Consider the following 13,434-nt stretch of genomic DNA (forward strand, 5'->3'; position numbering starts at 1 on the left):
CGGCAATTTAAATTTTTATTTCTTTTTTTCCTTTGTTGGGGGTGGGTGGGTGGGATGGATATTTGGTTGGGGATTAATTTTTGTATAATTGTTCTGTTCTTGTTTTTTGTTGTTTTATTGCTCCTGTATAGTTGTCAAGCAGCCATGAATTCCTGAGCCGCCGCCCCCAGAGTCAGTCACCTCAACATGGATGTCAAAGCCCCCCAGATGCAGCAGTCTGGGAGCCCCCAACTCTGCCCCCAAGACTGGCTCTGCCACTCAGGCAGGGAGACTGCTGGGAAGTGAGGCGGGCAGAAAACCAGCAGAATCTCAAATCTGTCCCAATTAATTACCCAGTGCCGGGAACGAACACTGTAGATCCCCATTCAGCTGGAGAGAGAGAGAGAATCTCTCTAGACCACAGCAACCCTTCACTTGCTGACTCTCAAGTCTGATTCTGCCCTGAGTACCCAGGTGGGCACAACTGGGCGAGACCAACTCCACCTTGTTTACCCATCCAGGTCTCAGACCAGACCAGCCTCTTCACCCACAATCAAGTCATGGATTGGAGGAACTTTATTCACAGGCAACATGGCATGAAACTCAGCGGTCATGGTCCTCAGAGGTGGCTGATATCGGTTCCTCAGGTCGGAGGGAGACCTGGCACACGTAACACCCCCCACCTGCCTCTGCTGTGGGTCCCTGATCCTTCCCCCCGTCTCCCACACCATACTTTCCTTTGAACAGGGCAGGATTTCTGTGGAGTTGGAGATGTCCAGTCTAGAGCGGAAGGGATGAGGCGTCACGGGGGAAACAGTAAAAACCTGTTGGGGGGTGGGTATCCTCAGACCCATAGATTGCCTAAAAACTCGGGGGGGGGGACGGACACAACATGAGCTTGACCAAACTGCGGGAGGCTGTGGAAGATAGGGCTGTGGTCCATGGGGTCACAAAGAGCCGGACACGACTAAACGACTAAACAACAACAATCTGATTGTTCACTACAAAGCACCTTGAAGAAAATAATTGTATACATGGGAATGTACCCCCCACCCCCTGAAATTCTCTAGTCTAGGTTGTCATTCAGAACCTCTGACAGAGGCTCCTCATTGTCAGAGGGGATTTTGTTACCTCGAGGCCCAAGACCTACATGGGGGGGGGGTGACATTCCTGGGCTCAGCATTTTTGTTGTTGCTTAGTCGTGTCCAACTCTTCGTGCATGCAAGGGCAATATTGCATAAGTCAGGAAGACCCTCGAAAATGCCCCCCAAGGAACCATCCTTACTTGTCCGAAGCCAGAGATCTTGACCTTTCTAAAGGCCGGTAAGCAAGGTGGACTTAGAAACTCTTTCCCCCACTGCCAAAGCCCCCCCCCCCCCAATTGCCTTCTGGGCCCTGGAGACTCCTGAGAGATCTCACACAGTCCTTTCCAACAGTGTTTCCCAGTCTCTCGCGTTCTTTCCCTTTATTAATTTGTGTTTTGAGGAATGGTTCCAGGGTTCAATCTGCACTCAACTAGCAAACAGGTCTCTTTGGATATGGAGATTTTGCTGAATTGCCACATAAGCTTCCCTGAGTAGCAGCAAAAAAGAGGGATTTTGAAACTTCCATCTCCCTGGCCAGTGGAGATCTTGGGGGAGGAAGAGGGAATCTGAGAGCAGGATTGAGGCTGAGAAAGGTTTTAAGTGATGCTCTTTGCATAATTCTGATTTTATTCAGAAAAAATGATGGTACTGTCTCTAGAAATCTTAAGTCAGAGTTGGGGGTTAGAGAGAGAACTACATTGAAACAGGAATGTGTGTAGGGTTAGTTCCTATGTTTTTCCTATGTTTGGGGATTGACAGGGGACCCAATCCATCAGTGTCATTTAAAAAGTGGCCCAGGAATAGAGAGCTGCATCATGATTGACGCAAGGGATGGCCAATCACAGTTCTGCAAATATGGTTTCTCAAGGGCTTGTAAGCTCAATCTTGAAGGGAAGACTGAATAGGTCATAATGACAATGAATATACGCTTGCCTGTCTCCACCCTCAATCAAGAGAGTCTCAGGTTCTCGTTTTTCCTCACGTAAAACAAGGGCTGGAGGGTCTCTCCTGAGGAGGAGGCTGCAGGGAACGTGTAGAGGCGGGCTGCTGTATCAGCATCGTAAAAGGACATCTGTCCCCCCTCACAGTTCAGGGCCACTCGGATCCTCTTGGGCTTCTCACTTGGAACAGGGGACTTATGGGGGTTGTACCCAAAGACCCAGTTCCCGAAACACCAGATCCCCTCCGTAGCATCAAAAGACATAACCCCCTTCCTCTTCACAGACTTTCTGGCCAGCCCCACCCCCCACCCCTCCTCTCTTCCCACAATGACCTCCCAGAAATGTCTGCCTGATGTAAAACCCTCACATCCCAGCACAAAGCCATGCGTGTCAAATCTCTCAGGGTTGTCTGGCAGGTCTTGATAGAAATCTCCCTCTCTCACACTCTTGCGATCCTCAGACAGGATGAGGTAGGGATTTGCTGTGTCTGGATCCAAAGTTACGTTTTCTGTGGGGGCAGATGAGGAATGAGAAGAGAAACAACGTCAACTGGGAAGCTGACTCTTTTTTAGGCACATGGCAGAAATAGCATCCCCTCTGAAATGAACAGGGACTCCATGACGAGAGAGGGATGTCCATCAAATTCTTAAAAATGATTCTTGAAACATCTGCAGTTCTTCCAAGGGTATGAAGTACTTAGCGCACATTATCTACATAGAACCCTTGCAGAGACCCTGTAAGTTGAGTCAATCTTACTATGCCCATTTTTCAGTTGGGAAAACTGAGGCTGAGAGGCAGTGGCTTGTCTAAGGCCACCCCCACCCCCCACAGTTCATGGCAGAAGGGAGTCAAGGCAGGGACTCCCTAATTCACATCTTAATCTTTTACCTCACATCACAGACCACGCTTGACATACCAGGTAAAACTGGCAGCAAGAGCTCTCGCTCTTTTCTAACCAGTTTAATATTTAATGTAATGTTAGACCCCATCCTTCCAGGTTGTTTATAATAAGCAAATAAGTGATTAGGTTACCCGGAACCCCTTGTGTGAATCCTGCTTGGGATTCTTGAAAGCGCATCGTATGATTGTAGAGTTGGGAGGGACCCCAAGGGTCATCTAGTCCAACCCCCTGCAATGCAGAAATCTGAATTAAAGCATATCACCACAGGAGGCCACCCAACCTCTGCTTAAAAACCTCCAAGGAAGGAGAGTCCACCACCTTCTGAGGGACTCCCTCCCATGTTCTGCAGTGTGGGCCTTTGGTCTCTTTCCCCCAGGCAAACTAAGAGCAGTCAGCCAAGAACTAACTTGATTATCACTTGCGATTTGGTAAGAGCGATGCAGAAAATGGATAATTCTTTCTTTCAAATTGACATCTATTACATTTTGTGTGAGTGTGTGTTAAAGCCAAGCCCAGTAAAACCTAGGAAGTGCCATTCCCACCTGTCACCGTCAATGCAAAGACCCCATCCTGGTTCCCCAGACCTGATTGGCTATATGATTCATCTTTTTCTTCACTGTTCCTCACATTTATGGAAAAAGTGGGCAGTGGAAGCATCAGGAGAAGCCCATTTAAACTTGGTCAGGCTGGTGGACATTAGAAAGAAGATCTGCTCTGCAGTCCCGTCCCCCCGTCCCCCGGTTAGTCAAGTGATTTCTTTTTAAAGACACACATTTATACAGCTGCCTTTGGAGATTAAGTGCGATGTGAGATGTTGCCACTGCTGCTATTAGTCTTTTTTTTTTTTTAATGTAATGGGTTTTTCTAGTTTTTTATTGTCTTGATTAGCCTTTATGCATTTTACTCACTGCTGTTGTCTAAAAGAATCCCAGAATATAATTTTGAAGATAAGTAAGAGATAAGTCACTGCCTTGCCATGGCAAAAGGGCTTGAATAACTCAGAGAAGCTATGAGCTATGCCGTGCAGGGCCACCCAAGATGGACAGGTCATAGTGAAGTTTTGACCAAACGTGATCCACCTGGAGGAGGAACCGGCAAGCCACTCCAGTATCCCTGCCAAGAAAACTCCATGGACAAAGACAACAGGCATATAAAAGTTATGACGCTGGAAGATGAGCCCCTCAGGCCGGAAGGCATCCAACATGCTATTGAGGAAGAGCGGAGGACAAGTACAAGTAGATCCAGAGCTGATGAAGCGGCTGGGCCAAAGCCAAAAGGACGCTCAGTTGCAGATATGCCTGGAAGCAAAAGGAAAGTCCAATGCTGTAAAGAAAAATATTGCATAGGAACCTGGAATGTAAGAACCATGAACCTGGGTAAGTTGGATGTGGTCGAAAATGAGATGGCAAGAATAAATATTGACATCCTGGGCATCAGTGAACTAAAATGGATGGGAATGGGTGAATTCAGTTCGGATGAACATCATATCTACTACTGCGGGCAAGAAACCCGTAAAAGAAATGGAGTGGCTCTCATAGTCAACAAAAGAGTGGCGAAAGCTGTATTGGGATGCAATCTCAAAAATGATAGAATGATCTCGATACGAATCCAAGGCAGACCTTTTAATATCACAGTAATCCAAATTTATGCACCAACTACTGGTGCTGAAGAAACTGAAATTGACCAATTCTATGAAGACTTCCAACACCTTCTAGAAATGACACCAAAGAAGGATGTTCTTCTCATTATAGGGGATTGGAATGCTAAAGTAGGGAATCAAGAGATAAAAGGAACAACTGGCAAGTTTGGCCTTGGAGATCAAAACAAAGCAGGGCAAAGGCTAATAGAGTTCTGTCAAGAGAACAAGCTGGTCATCACAAACACACTTTTCCAACAACACAAGAGACGACTCTACACATGGACATCACCAGATGGGCAGCATCGAAATTGATTACCGTATATTCTCTGCAGCCAAAGATGGAGAAGCTATATACAGTCAGCAAAAACAAGACCTGGAGCTGACTGTGACTCAGATCATCAGCTTCTAGTAGCAAAATTCTAGCTTAAACTGAAGAAAGTAGGGAAAACCACTGGGCCGGTAAGATACAATCTAAATCAAATCCCTTATGAATACACAGTGGAAGTGAGGAACAGGTTTAAGGATTTAGATTTGGTGGACAGAGTGCCTGAAGAACTATGGATGGAGGCTCGCAACATTATACAGCAGGCAGCAACGAAAACCATCCCAATGAAAAGGAACTGCAAGAAAGCAAAGTGGCTGTCCAACGAGGCCTTACAAATAGTGGGGGAGAGAAGGCAAGCAAAATGCGAGGGAGATAGTCAAAGATACAGGAAATTGAATGCAGATTTCCAAAAAATAGCAAGGAGAGACAAGAAGGCCTTCTTAAACGAGCAATGCAAAGAAATAGAGGAAAACAACAGAATGGGAAGAACCAGAGATCTGTTCAAGAAAATTGGAGATATGAAAGGAACATTTGGTATGAAAGGGAGGCAGTAGAAGACAGGAGTTCCTGGCGTGCTCTGGTCCAGGGGGTCACGAAGAGTCGGACACGACTAAACGACTAAACAACAAGAAGGAACATTTCGTACAAAGATTACCATAATAAAGGACAAAAGTGGTAAGGACCTAACAGAAGCAGAAGACATCAAGAAGAGGTGGCAAGAATACACAGAGGAATTATACAAGAAAGATATGGATGTCTCGTACACCCCAGGTAGTGTGGTTGCTGACCTTGAGCTAGACATCCTGGAGAGTGAAGTCAAATGGGCCTTAGAAACCACTGCAAATAACAAGGCCAGTGGAAGTGATGGTATTCCAGCTGAACTATTTAAAATTTTAAAAGATGATGCTGTTAAGGTGCTACACCTTTGGAAAACTCAGCAGTGGCCAGAGGACTGGAGAAGATCAGTCTACATCCCAATCCCAAAGAAGGGCACTGACAAAGAATGCTCCAACTACCGCACAATTTCACACGCTAGCAAGGTTATGCTTAAAATTCAACAAGGTAGGCTCAAGCAGTATGTGGACCGAGAACTCCCAGAAGTGCAAGCTAGATTTAGAAGAGGCAGAGGAACCAGAGACCAAATTGCAAACATGCGCTGGATTATGGAGAAAGCTAGAGAGTTCCAGAAAGACATCTACTTCTGCTTCATTGACTATGCAAAAGCCTTTGACTGTGTCAACCACAGCAAAATATGGCAAGTTCTTAAAGAAATGGGAGTGCCTGATCACCTCATCTGTCTCCTGAGAAATCTCTATGTGGGACAAGAAGCTACAGTTAGAACTGGATATGGAACAACTGATTGGTTCAAAATTGAGAAAGGAGTACGGCAAGGCTGTATATTGTCTCCCTGCTTATTTAACTTATATGCAGAATTCATAATGCGAAAGGCTGGGCTGGATGAATCCCTAGCCGGAATTAAGATCGCCGGAAGAAATATCAACAACCTCAGATATGCAGATGACACAACCTTGATGGCAGAAAGTGAGGAGGAATTAAAGAACCTTTTAATGAGGGTGAAAGAGGAGAGCGAGACAGAAAAGGTTCACTCAGGCAACCCAGCCAGGTGTGGTGCCGGTTTACGCACGAGCAACCCCTAGAACCATTACACCTACCTCCTGGGAATAACAGATTTGGATATTCCACAAAAGAGGAAGGGTATCTTTTTATATGCGACGGCGGCAGCAAGAGTTTTGATCGGAGCAAAATGGAAGAGTAATGAAATCCCCTCTATACAAGATTGGATCCAAAAGCTGACAGAATATGCCGAATTAGATAGTTTATCAGAAAAAATAAAGAATAAATCAAAACAGGAATTTGTTTTTAAATGGGAAGTTTTCAAAGAATATCTGAAAAATAAATATAGTAGTTTAAATTCTGTTGCAGCATTTGAAGAACTTCAGTAATAGTTGCTAGGTAGATAGAAGGAATTAGATTTATTGAGAATAAGTTTAATTATGATAAAAATGTGTATTGACAATAAGTAATTTGAATTTGAAATATGGAATAGACGGGAAGTTGGGTCTTTAGTGTTAAGACCAATAGATGTTTTATTGTTTGCAAAGAAAATTATGTGTCTATGGTTATTTTTGTAATTTGTGTGTAATTTGGTATTTGTGTTTTTGTGTGTGTTTTTTTCCTTGTTGTATAAATAAATATTTAATAAAAAAAAGAAAAAAAGACGCCAGCTTCTAGGGAGAAAAGCAGTGACAAACCTAGACAGCATCTTAAAAAGCAGAGACATCACCTTGCCGACAAAGGTCCGTATAGTTAAAGCTATGGTCTTCCCAGTAGTGATGTATGGAAGTGAAAGCTGGACCATAAAGAAGGCTGATCGCCGAAGAATTGATGCTTTTGAATTATAGTGCTGGAGGAGACTCTTGAGAGTCCCATGGACTGCAAGAAGATCAAACCTCTCCATTCTGAAGGAAATCAGCCCTGAGTGCTCACTGGAAGGACAGATCCTGAAGCTGAGGCTCCAATACTTTGGCCACCTCATGAGAAGAGAAGACTCCCTGGAAAAGACCCTGATGTTGGGAAAGATGGAGGGCACAAGACGAAGGGGACGACAGAGGACGAGATAGTTGGATAGTGTTCTCGAAGCTACCAGCATGAGTTTGACCAAACTGCGGGAGGCAGTGGAAGACAGGAGGGCCTGGCGTGCTCTGGTCCATGGGGTCACGAAGAGTCGGACACGACTAAACGACTAAACAACAACAACAAAGAGTTTCCTTTATGCTGCCATCTGCCGCACCTTTTCCAGCTCTTATGATTCCCTTTTTGTGATGTCCAGGATCAGGCCAGAGTGGACTTCTGTATTCCCACTGAGCCTTTTCCTGTGGTCTGTGGTACAATTCTGCCCTGCTCTGCCCAGCTCTTTTAGGTTTACTCAAGTTTCTCTTGTTTTAGCAGAGAAGTCATGTCTCCCTTTCATTACAAAAGATGAGGAAGTCCCCCATCTTGCAGGGAAGCCTGACCACTGGAGTTCACACTCAAGCAGCCCCCAGCTCCCTCCACTGACACCAGAACCCATTCACCTTCTCGCCCCCAAAGGTTGTTGCAGCCATTTTCTGAGCTATTTGTGCTCCTGCATTTCCTACTCTTACACCTCTTACATAAAAGGGGTGGGGATCTGGTATGGCTCAAAGGGATAGTTCCCCCTCATGTGCCGGGAGCCTTTGGCTTCACACCACCCCTGTGTCTTATTGAGATTTGGCACAGAAAAGCCAGCAATCCTGGGCTGGGGGCTTCCTAAGAGTCTGCAGGATCAGGCCAAGAGCCCCTCTAGCCCAGCATGCTGCTCTCACAGAACAGATGCCTCTGGGAAATAAGGGAAAATAAGGCATGGACGGAAGAGCTGCAGTGGCCTGGTCTTTTGAGAAGCGGATCCCCTCTCTCCCGAATTAGTGTCTCTGTTTGACCCGGAAATGTACCTTTTCGCAGCTGAAGTCCATATTCCACAGTGTCTGGGAGAGAAAAGGGAACAGAGATTTAGCATCACACCATCATTCAGACAACAAACCGGGAATGAACAATATGAGCTCATGGGATAGTAGCCAGGTGTTGTGGACTACAAGTCCCACCAACCCTAACCACTGGCCAAGCCAGCTGGAGATTATGGCAGTTGAAGTTAAAAGTAACGTATTTTTCGCTCTATAGGACACATTTTCCCCCCTCCAAAAATTAAGGGGAAATGTGTGTGCGTCCTATAGAGCGAATGCAGGCTGCGCGGCTAAGCCCGAAGTGCTGCAGAGCGCTCCATCTCGCTGTTCTAGCTTGGGGATGGCTGCGCAAGGCCAAAGGCGCTCCAAAGGCTTCAGGGATCTTTGAGGCTGGCAGTGGGGGAAAGCAGCGCTTCCCCCCACCTCCAGCCCCACAAGCTCGGGGGGCAGCAGCAAGGCTGCGCGCAGCCTTTGCGCTGTTCCCCGCCCTTCTCTTTGGGGCTGGCGGTGGGGGAAAGCAGCGCTTCCCCCCATCAGCCCCAAAGAGCAGGTCGAAAGGAACTTGAAGCCTCCAGAGCCCAGCGGGAACTCCAGCCGCGCTCCAGAGGCTTCGGGTTGCCTTCACTGAAGCCTGGAGAGCGAGAGGGGTCAGTGCGCACCGACCCCTCTTGCTCTCCAGGCTTCCAAGGTAGCCGCCTGAATCCCGCTGCACTCTGGAGGCTTTGGGTGAATGCTCCGTGAATGCACCTTGTTTTAGAGGGGGAGAAGAAGAAAAAAAAAGTTGTGAGTCACCTGTTTATGAAAGTGTGGCATCTGGATATTGAAAGGAGATATATACATAAGCCTTTCATCTTCCTGGCATTACTAATATTACAGATGACCTGGAGTCTTTCATGAACACTTTTAATTATCTAATATAGAATCCTTACAGTCCTTCCTCATTACCTCTGAACTGCTTCATGACAGCCTCCAGAAAGGGATTTATATCGCGGAAGTCCCAGATCCTCCACTTCAGGGCAGGAGGAAAAGCCACAGGAGGATCCTCTAAGTTCTCCTTCTCCTGAGACCTGGGAGGAGAAGAACAAAGTCAAGCCGCCATTCTTCCAATCCAAGGAGCTTTCTGACAAAGCAGGTGTCTCATCCTGATGATAAAGGCACCATGGATGTTATCATGAAGACTTGGGAGCAGAGTTCTTCCTATGGCAAAAAGGAGCATCTAGATGACGTGTAGATCTAGAAAGCATTGAAGAAGTTGAAGAAAAACCAATACACACTTGCTTCCATAACACATGGGAATAAATATATGAATATGAGATTGAAGGGAAATAAGATGATATATGCGTATCATTTTTTTGAAGAAATGTGAACAATAATGCAGAGATTTTAGGATTACACCAGTTTTAGTGAAGCATTTTAAATGATTAAAATTATTAATATTTTGTAACCCAGTGGTTACATTTAAAGTAGAGAGAACTATTAGAAATTAAAGCTGTATTTTTCAGCATGGAATATTTTCAAAATATGAAGCTGTTTGGGGACAAGGCTCTCAGCGGCTGCTCTTCACGATGGCTGAGTCAAAGGCAGTAGTGCCTCTGAACCTCAGGAGGGGAGTGTCCTCTGGGACTCGGATCCTGATCACGGGTTTCCCACAGGCTTCTGGTTAAGCACTGTGAAAACAGGGTGGTGACTAGATGGGCCACTGGCCAGATCCAGCAGGGCCCTTTCTCACATTCTTAGGTCTGAGGAAGTGTCCTCTGGGGCTCGGATCCTGATCACGGGTTTCCCACAGGCTTCTGGTTAAGCACTGTGAAAAGAGGATGGTGGACTAGATGGGTCATTGACTGCTTGCCGTTTAAACAGGAGTTTAAATTAACATGAACCATGGAATTTTATTATTTTTTATCTTTTGGTGTGGGGGAAGTGTTTTCTCTATTTTTACTTGCGATTTTTTTATCATTATATACTGCTAAAATCAGAGAACGCGTGGCTTTTTTGGGGGGGGATCCAGCAGGGCCCTTTCTCACCTTCTTATGTCTGAGGAAGAATCTGCAGAAACCCGAAATATGTCTAATATTTAAGGGTAAGTTATAGTGAAGATGTTTACAAGCCCCTTTGGAATGTCTCCCTTTTCTGTATCTATTGCCGAGGAAATGAATCCATCGGGGAAAAGGGAGAAGTATGTAATGAGGGGGAAGGAGGAACGGATTCCTTGGTATGATTCTTGATGAGACCAATAGCATCAGAATAAGGCAGGAGTTTTCCATCACTTACCTCTGCAAGAAGCTTCCAATATCCTGGAAGGAAAGGAAGAAAGATGTCAGTGGAGCCATTTCTGCAGTCAGTTATAAATACCAAGCAGCTGAGTACCAGCTTCTGGGGATCACAGGTTGGGAGAGCACTGCTGTTTTTTAGGCTTCTCAGAGACCTCTGGTTGGCCAATGCGAGAACACAATGCTAGAATGAAGGGGCCTGTGGTTTGATCTAGAAGGGCCCCTTCTGCGACCCCAGGACTGACGCCTTTCACCCTTCATGTACTGTTTTCATTCCAGCAATATTTTTATGTGACTAAGAAATGCCTACAGTCTGAAGCAGCCCACTCCACCCTCTCGCGTCAGGATGAGGCCTCACCTGCAGGAGTTCACTCTCTGGTTCCTGAAGCTTCTCCTCCATCTCCCGGATGAGGCTGTCAAGAGAGGAGAGATCCCTGGAGAGTCTGGCCAGCTGCTCCTCCCTTTGGGCTGCAATCTCCTTCTCCACTTCTGCCATCTGGGCCAGAAGACGTTTCTCCTGTTCTTCCAGAAACTGGTGCAGTCGCCTGAACTCAGCCACCATCTTTTCCCTCTCTGCATCTGTTTGTTTCTGCAGCAAAGAGGTTGAAAGAAGAGAACAGTGGGCCAAAATCAGGCATCTAGTCTGCTCTTGCAGGATGAAGAGGCCAGTTAGCCAGATTTCCTTAGAAGGCCACTTCTGACATATTCAGCAGAGAAAGAGCTTCGTAAAAACTTACAAGCCCACCCCCTCCTTTAAATGGTCTTTCATGCTCTGTGGGAGATAGGGCTGCTCAAAAAGAAACCACTTTCTCTATTCCATATTCACTTCCCCCGCAGAAGACCTTAAAAGAAACAAGGATGCTTACAAGCAGGGCTTGACTTTCCTTTTCTGCGTCTGCTTTAAACACCAGAAATTTTTCTCTCTCCTTCTTCACGTTGTCTAGGCAGCTGCTGATCTGATCCTGAAAACAAATCAAAATTGAAGTTTGCTTGTTTTTTTCTTTGTTGGAATTCATAATAACAGGAAAGTTGAATCATCTGCTTGCTCCCTGCCCCAAAGACTGTGGTCTTTGCCTTCGTCATCCAGGGTGCCTGTGGTGCAGTGGGCCAGTGTGTCTGGCTGTCAACCAGAAGGTTGGTGGTTCGAGCCCAACCAGGGACGGCTGTGGGCAGAATTCCTGCATTGCAGGGGGTTGGACTAGATGGCCCTCAGGGTCCCCTCCAACTCCACCATTCTGTGATTCTTTCCCTGTCACCTCCATTGCACCTCCCTCCAGCCCTTTCCTAAGGGAGCTGATTCCAGAGGATTAACTGGGGGTGAGTTACTCCTGCAGGGGGACATTGGGGGCACTCTACCACCCCACCAAAAGGAAAAAAGAAATGTTTATTGCACAGAATTTCAGAAGTTTAGTTACTCTTTGGCTGCCCGAGGGGAGAATACATTAAAGCGTTTTCTTGCAAGACGCCCTTCTCTGTAGCTATTCACCCTCATCATCCCCAAACGAAACCCAGAGTGTTTTCCTACCTTGTACTCCTGGGACGCCTCCTCTAGAGGAATCACCTCCTGGCTTTTGTGCTCCTTGGATCTGTCACACACCACACAGATGGGGCTTTCGTCCTCCTTGCAGAAAAGCTTCAGGGGCTCCTGGTGCTTCTCGCAGATCTTCCCCTTTCCTTCGGCCTCCTTTTCACCTTGAAGACGGAGTTTTTCCAAAACATTTGCCAGCGGCCGATTGGGGATGAGGTTCCTGTGCTGAAGGATTTCTCTGCACTGAGGGCAGGAAGCCTCTCCCTCGGATCCCCCCCCAGCACTGGATCAGGCAGGATCGGCAGAAGTTGTGCCCGCACTCCGGGATGATCACTGGATCCCGGAAACTCTCCAGGCAGATGGAGCAAGTGGCTTCCTCGCAGAGATCGCGAACGGGACCCCCAGATGCAGCCATGGCTGCTGCCTCGACAGGAAGAAAGAGATGCTTTCGTTTGCTTTGCTCTTCGTGCGCGAATGGATGTCTCCTTTTCCTTTCCATGAGGAGATTCCAGGGGGTGACTCCAGATTTCCCTTCCGCTCCGCAGACGTGGCCTTAGCAAGGAGATCTGGGGTTCTGCTTCCCCCACCCAGGAAATTCAAGCAGGGAAATTCAGGGTCTCGTCTGCCTTAGAGACGTGAATTGCAGTAGAACAGGGTCTCTGTGACATTGAAATTTGCTTTTTCAAAGAGAAGGGGCAGAACTCCTTGCTAAGTCAAGGAGCCAGGCGCTTAGGAGAGGAAGAGAAAACCTCTCCCCTTCCGGAGTTGCAGGAGTGAACTCTCTGTGGGCGGAGGGATGTCGCCCGCGTGATTGGTAGTCCTAGCCGCGTCACGCCCCCCCGGCTGGCCAATCGGAGTGGCCGGGGGGCGTGGCTGCTTGCCTTTTAAACAGGGATTTAAATTAACATGAACCGTGGAAGTTTTTTATTTTTTATCTTTTGGTGTGGGGGAAGTGTTTTCTCTCTTTTGACTTGTGTTTTTTTATCTTCATAAAAAAGTATTAAATAATAATAATAATAATAATAATAATGGAATAATAATAATAATAATAATGCAATAATAAATATTATTGTTTGGTGGCTGATACATATTCCTCATAAAAACAGAGAACACATGGCTTTTTGGGGGGGGAATTTCAGTGTTGATGCTCTGAGCATTTTTCTCTGATGTTTCATTTGATCCATGCTGAAGTGAGGGTTCTCCTCTTAACCTGGTGTGCACCTGGCGATATGCATCAGGCCAGCAACCTCTTGGGACAGCCCCACG

At 46.5% G+C, this 13,434-nt stretch overlaps 1 protein-coding gene across 2 annotated transcripts in view; it reads right to left on the bottom strand.

Moving 5' to 3' along the window:
* Nucleotides 1-1,658: 1,658 nt before the first annotated feature.
* The window catches only part of LOC309336814 (zinc finger protein RFP-like), a 40,164-nt gene continuing 28,388 nt past the window's right edge, over nucleotides 1,659-13,434 (bottom strand). For both annotated transcript variants that reach the window (XM_081853174.1, XM_081853176.1), the window contains exons 2-7: nucleotides 11,507-11,602; nucleotides 10,999-11,229; nucleotides 10,642-10,664; nucleotides 9,316-9,437; nucleotides 8,362-8,394; nucleotides 1,659-2,513 (exon numbers count right to left, since the gene is read on the bottom strand). In XM_081853174.1, the coding sequence (XP_081709300.1) occupies nucleotides 2,014-2,513; nucleotides 8,362-8,394; nucleotides 9,316-9,437; nucleotides 10,642-10,664; nucleotides 10,999-11,229; nucleotides 11,507-11,602 (1,005 nt within the window). In that variant the 3' untranslated portion in view covers nucleotides 1,659-2,013. The remainder of the gene's footprint in view (nucleotides 2,514-8,361; nucleotides 8,395-9,315; nucleotides 9,438-10,641; nucleotides 10,665-10,998; nucleotides 11,230-11,506; nucleotides 11,603-13,434) is intronic.

Source organism: Podarcis erhardii (genome assembly GCF_964252035.2).
Source record: "Podarcis erhardii genome assembly, chromosome: 2".
Taxonomy (NCBI): domain Eukaryota; kingdom Metazoa; phylum Chordata; class Lepidosauria; order Squamata; family Lacertidae; genus Podarcis; species Podarcis erhardii.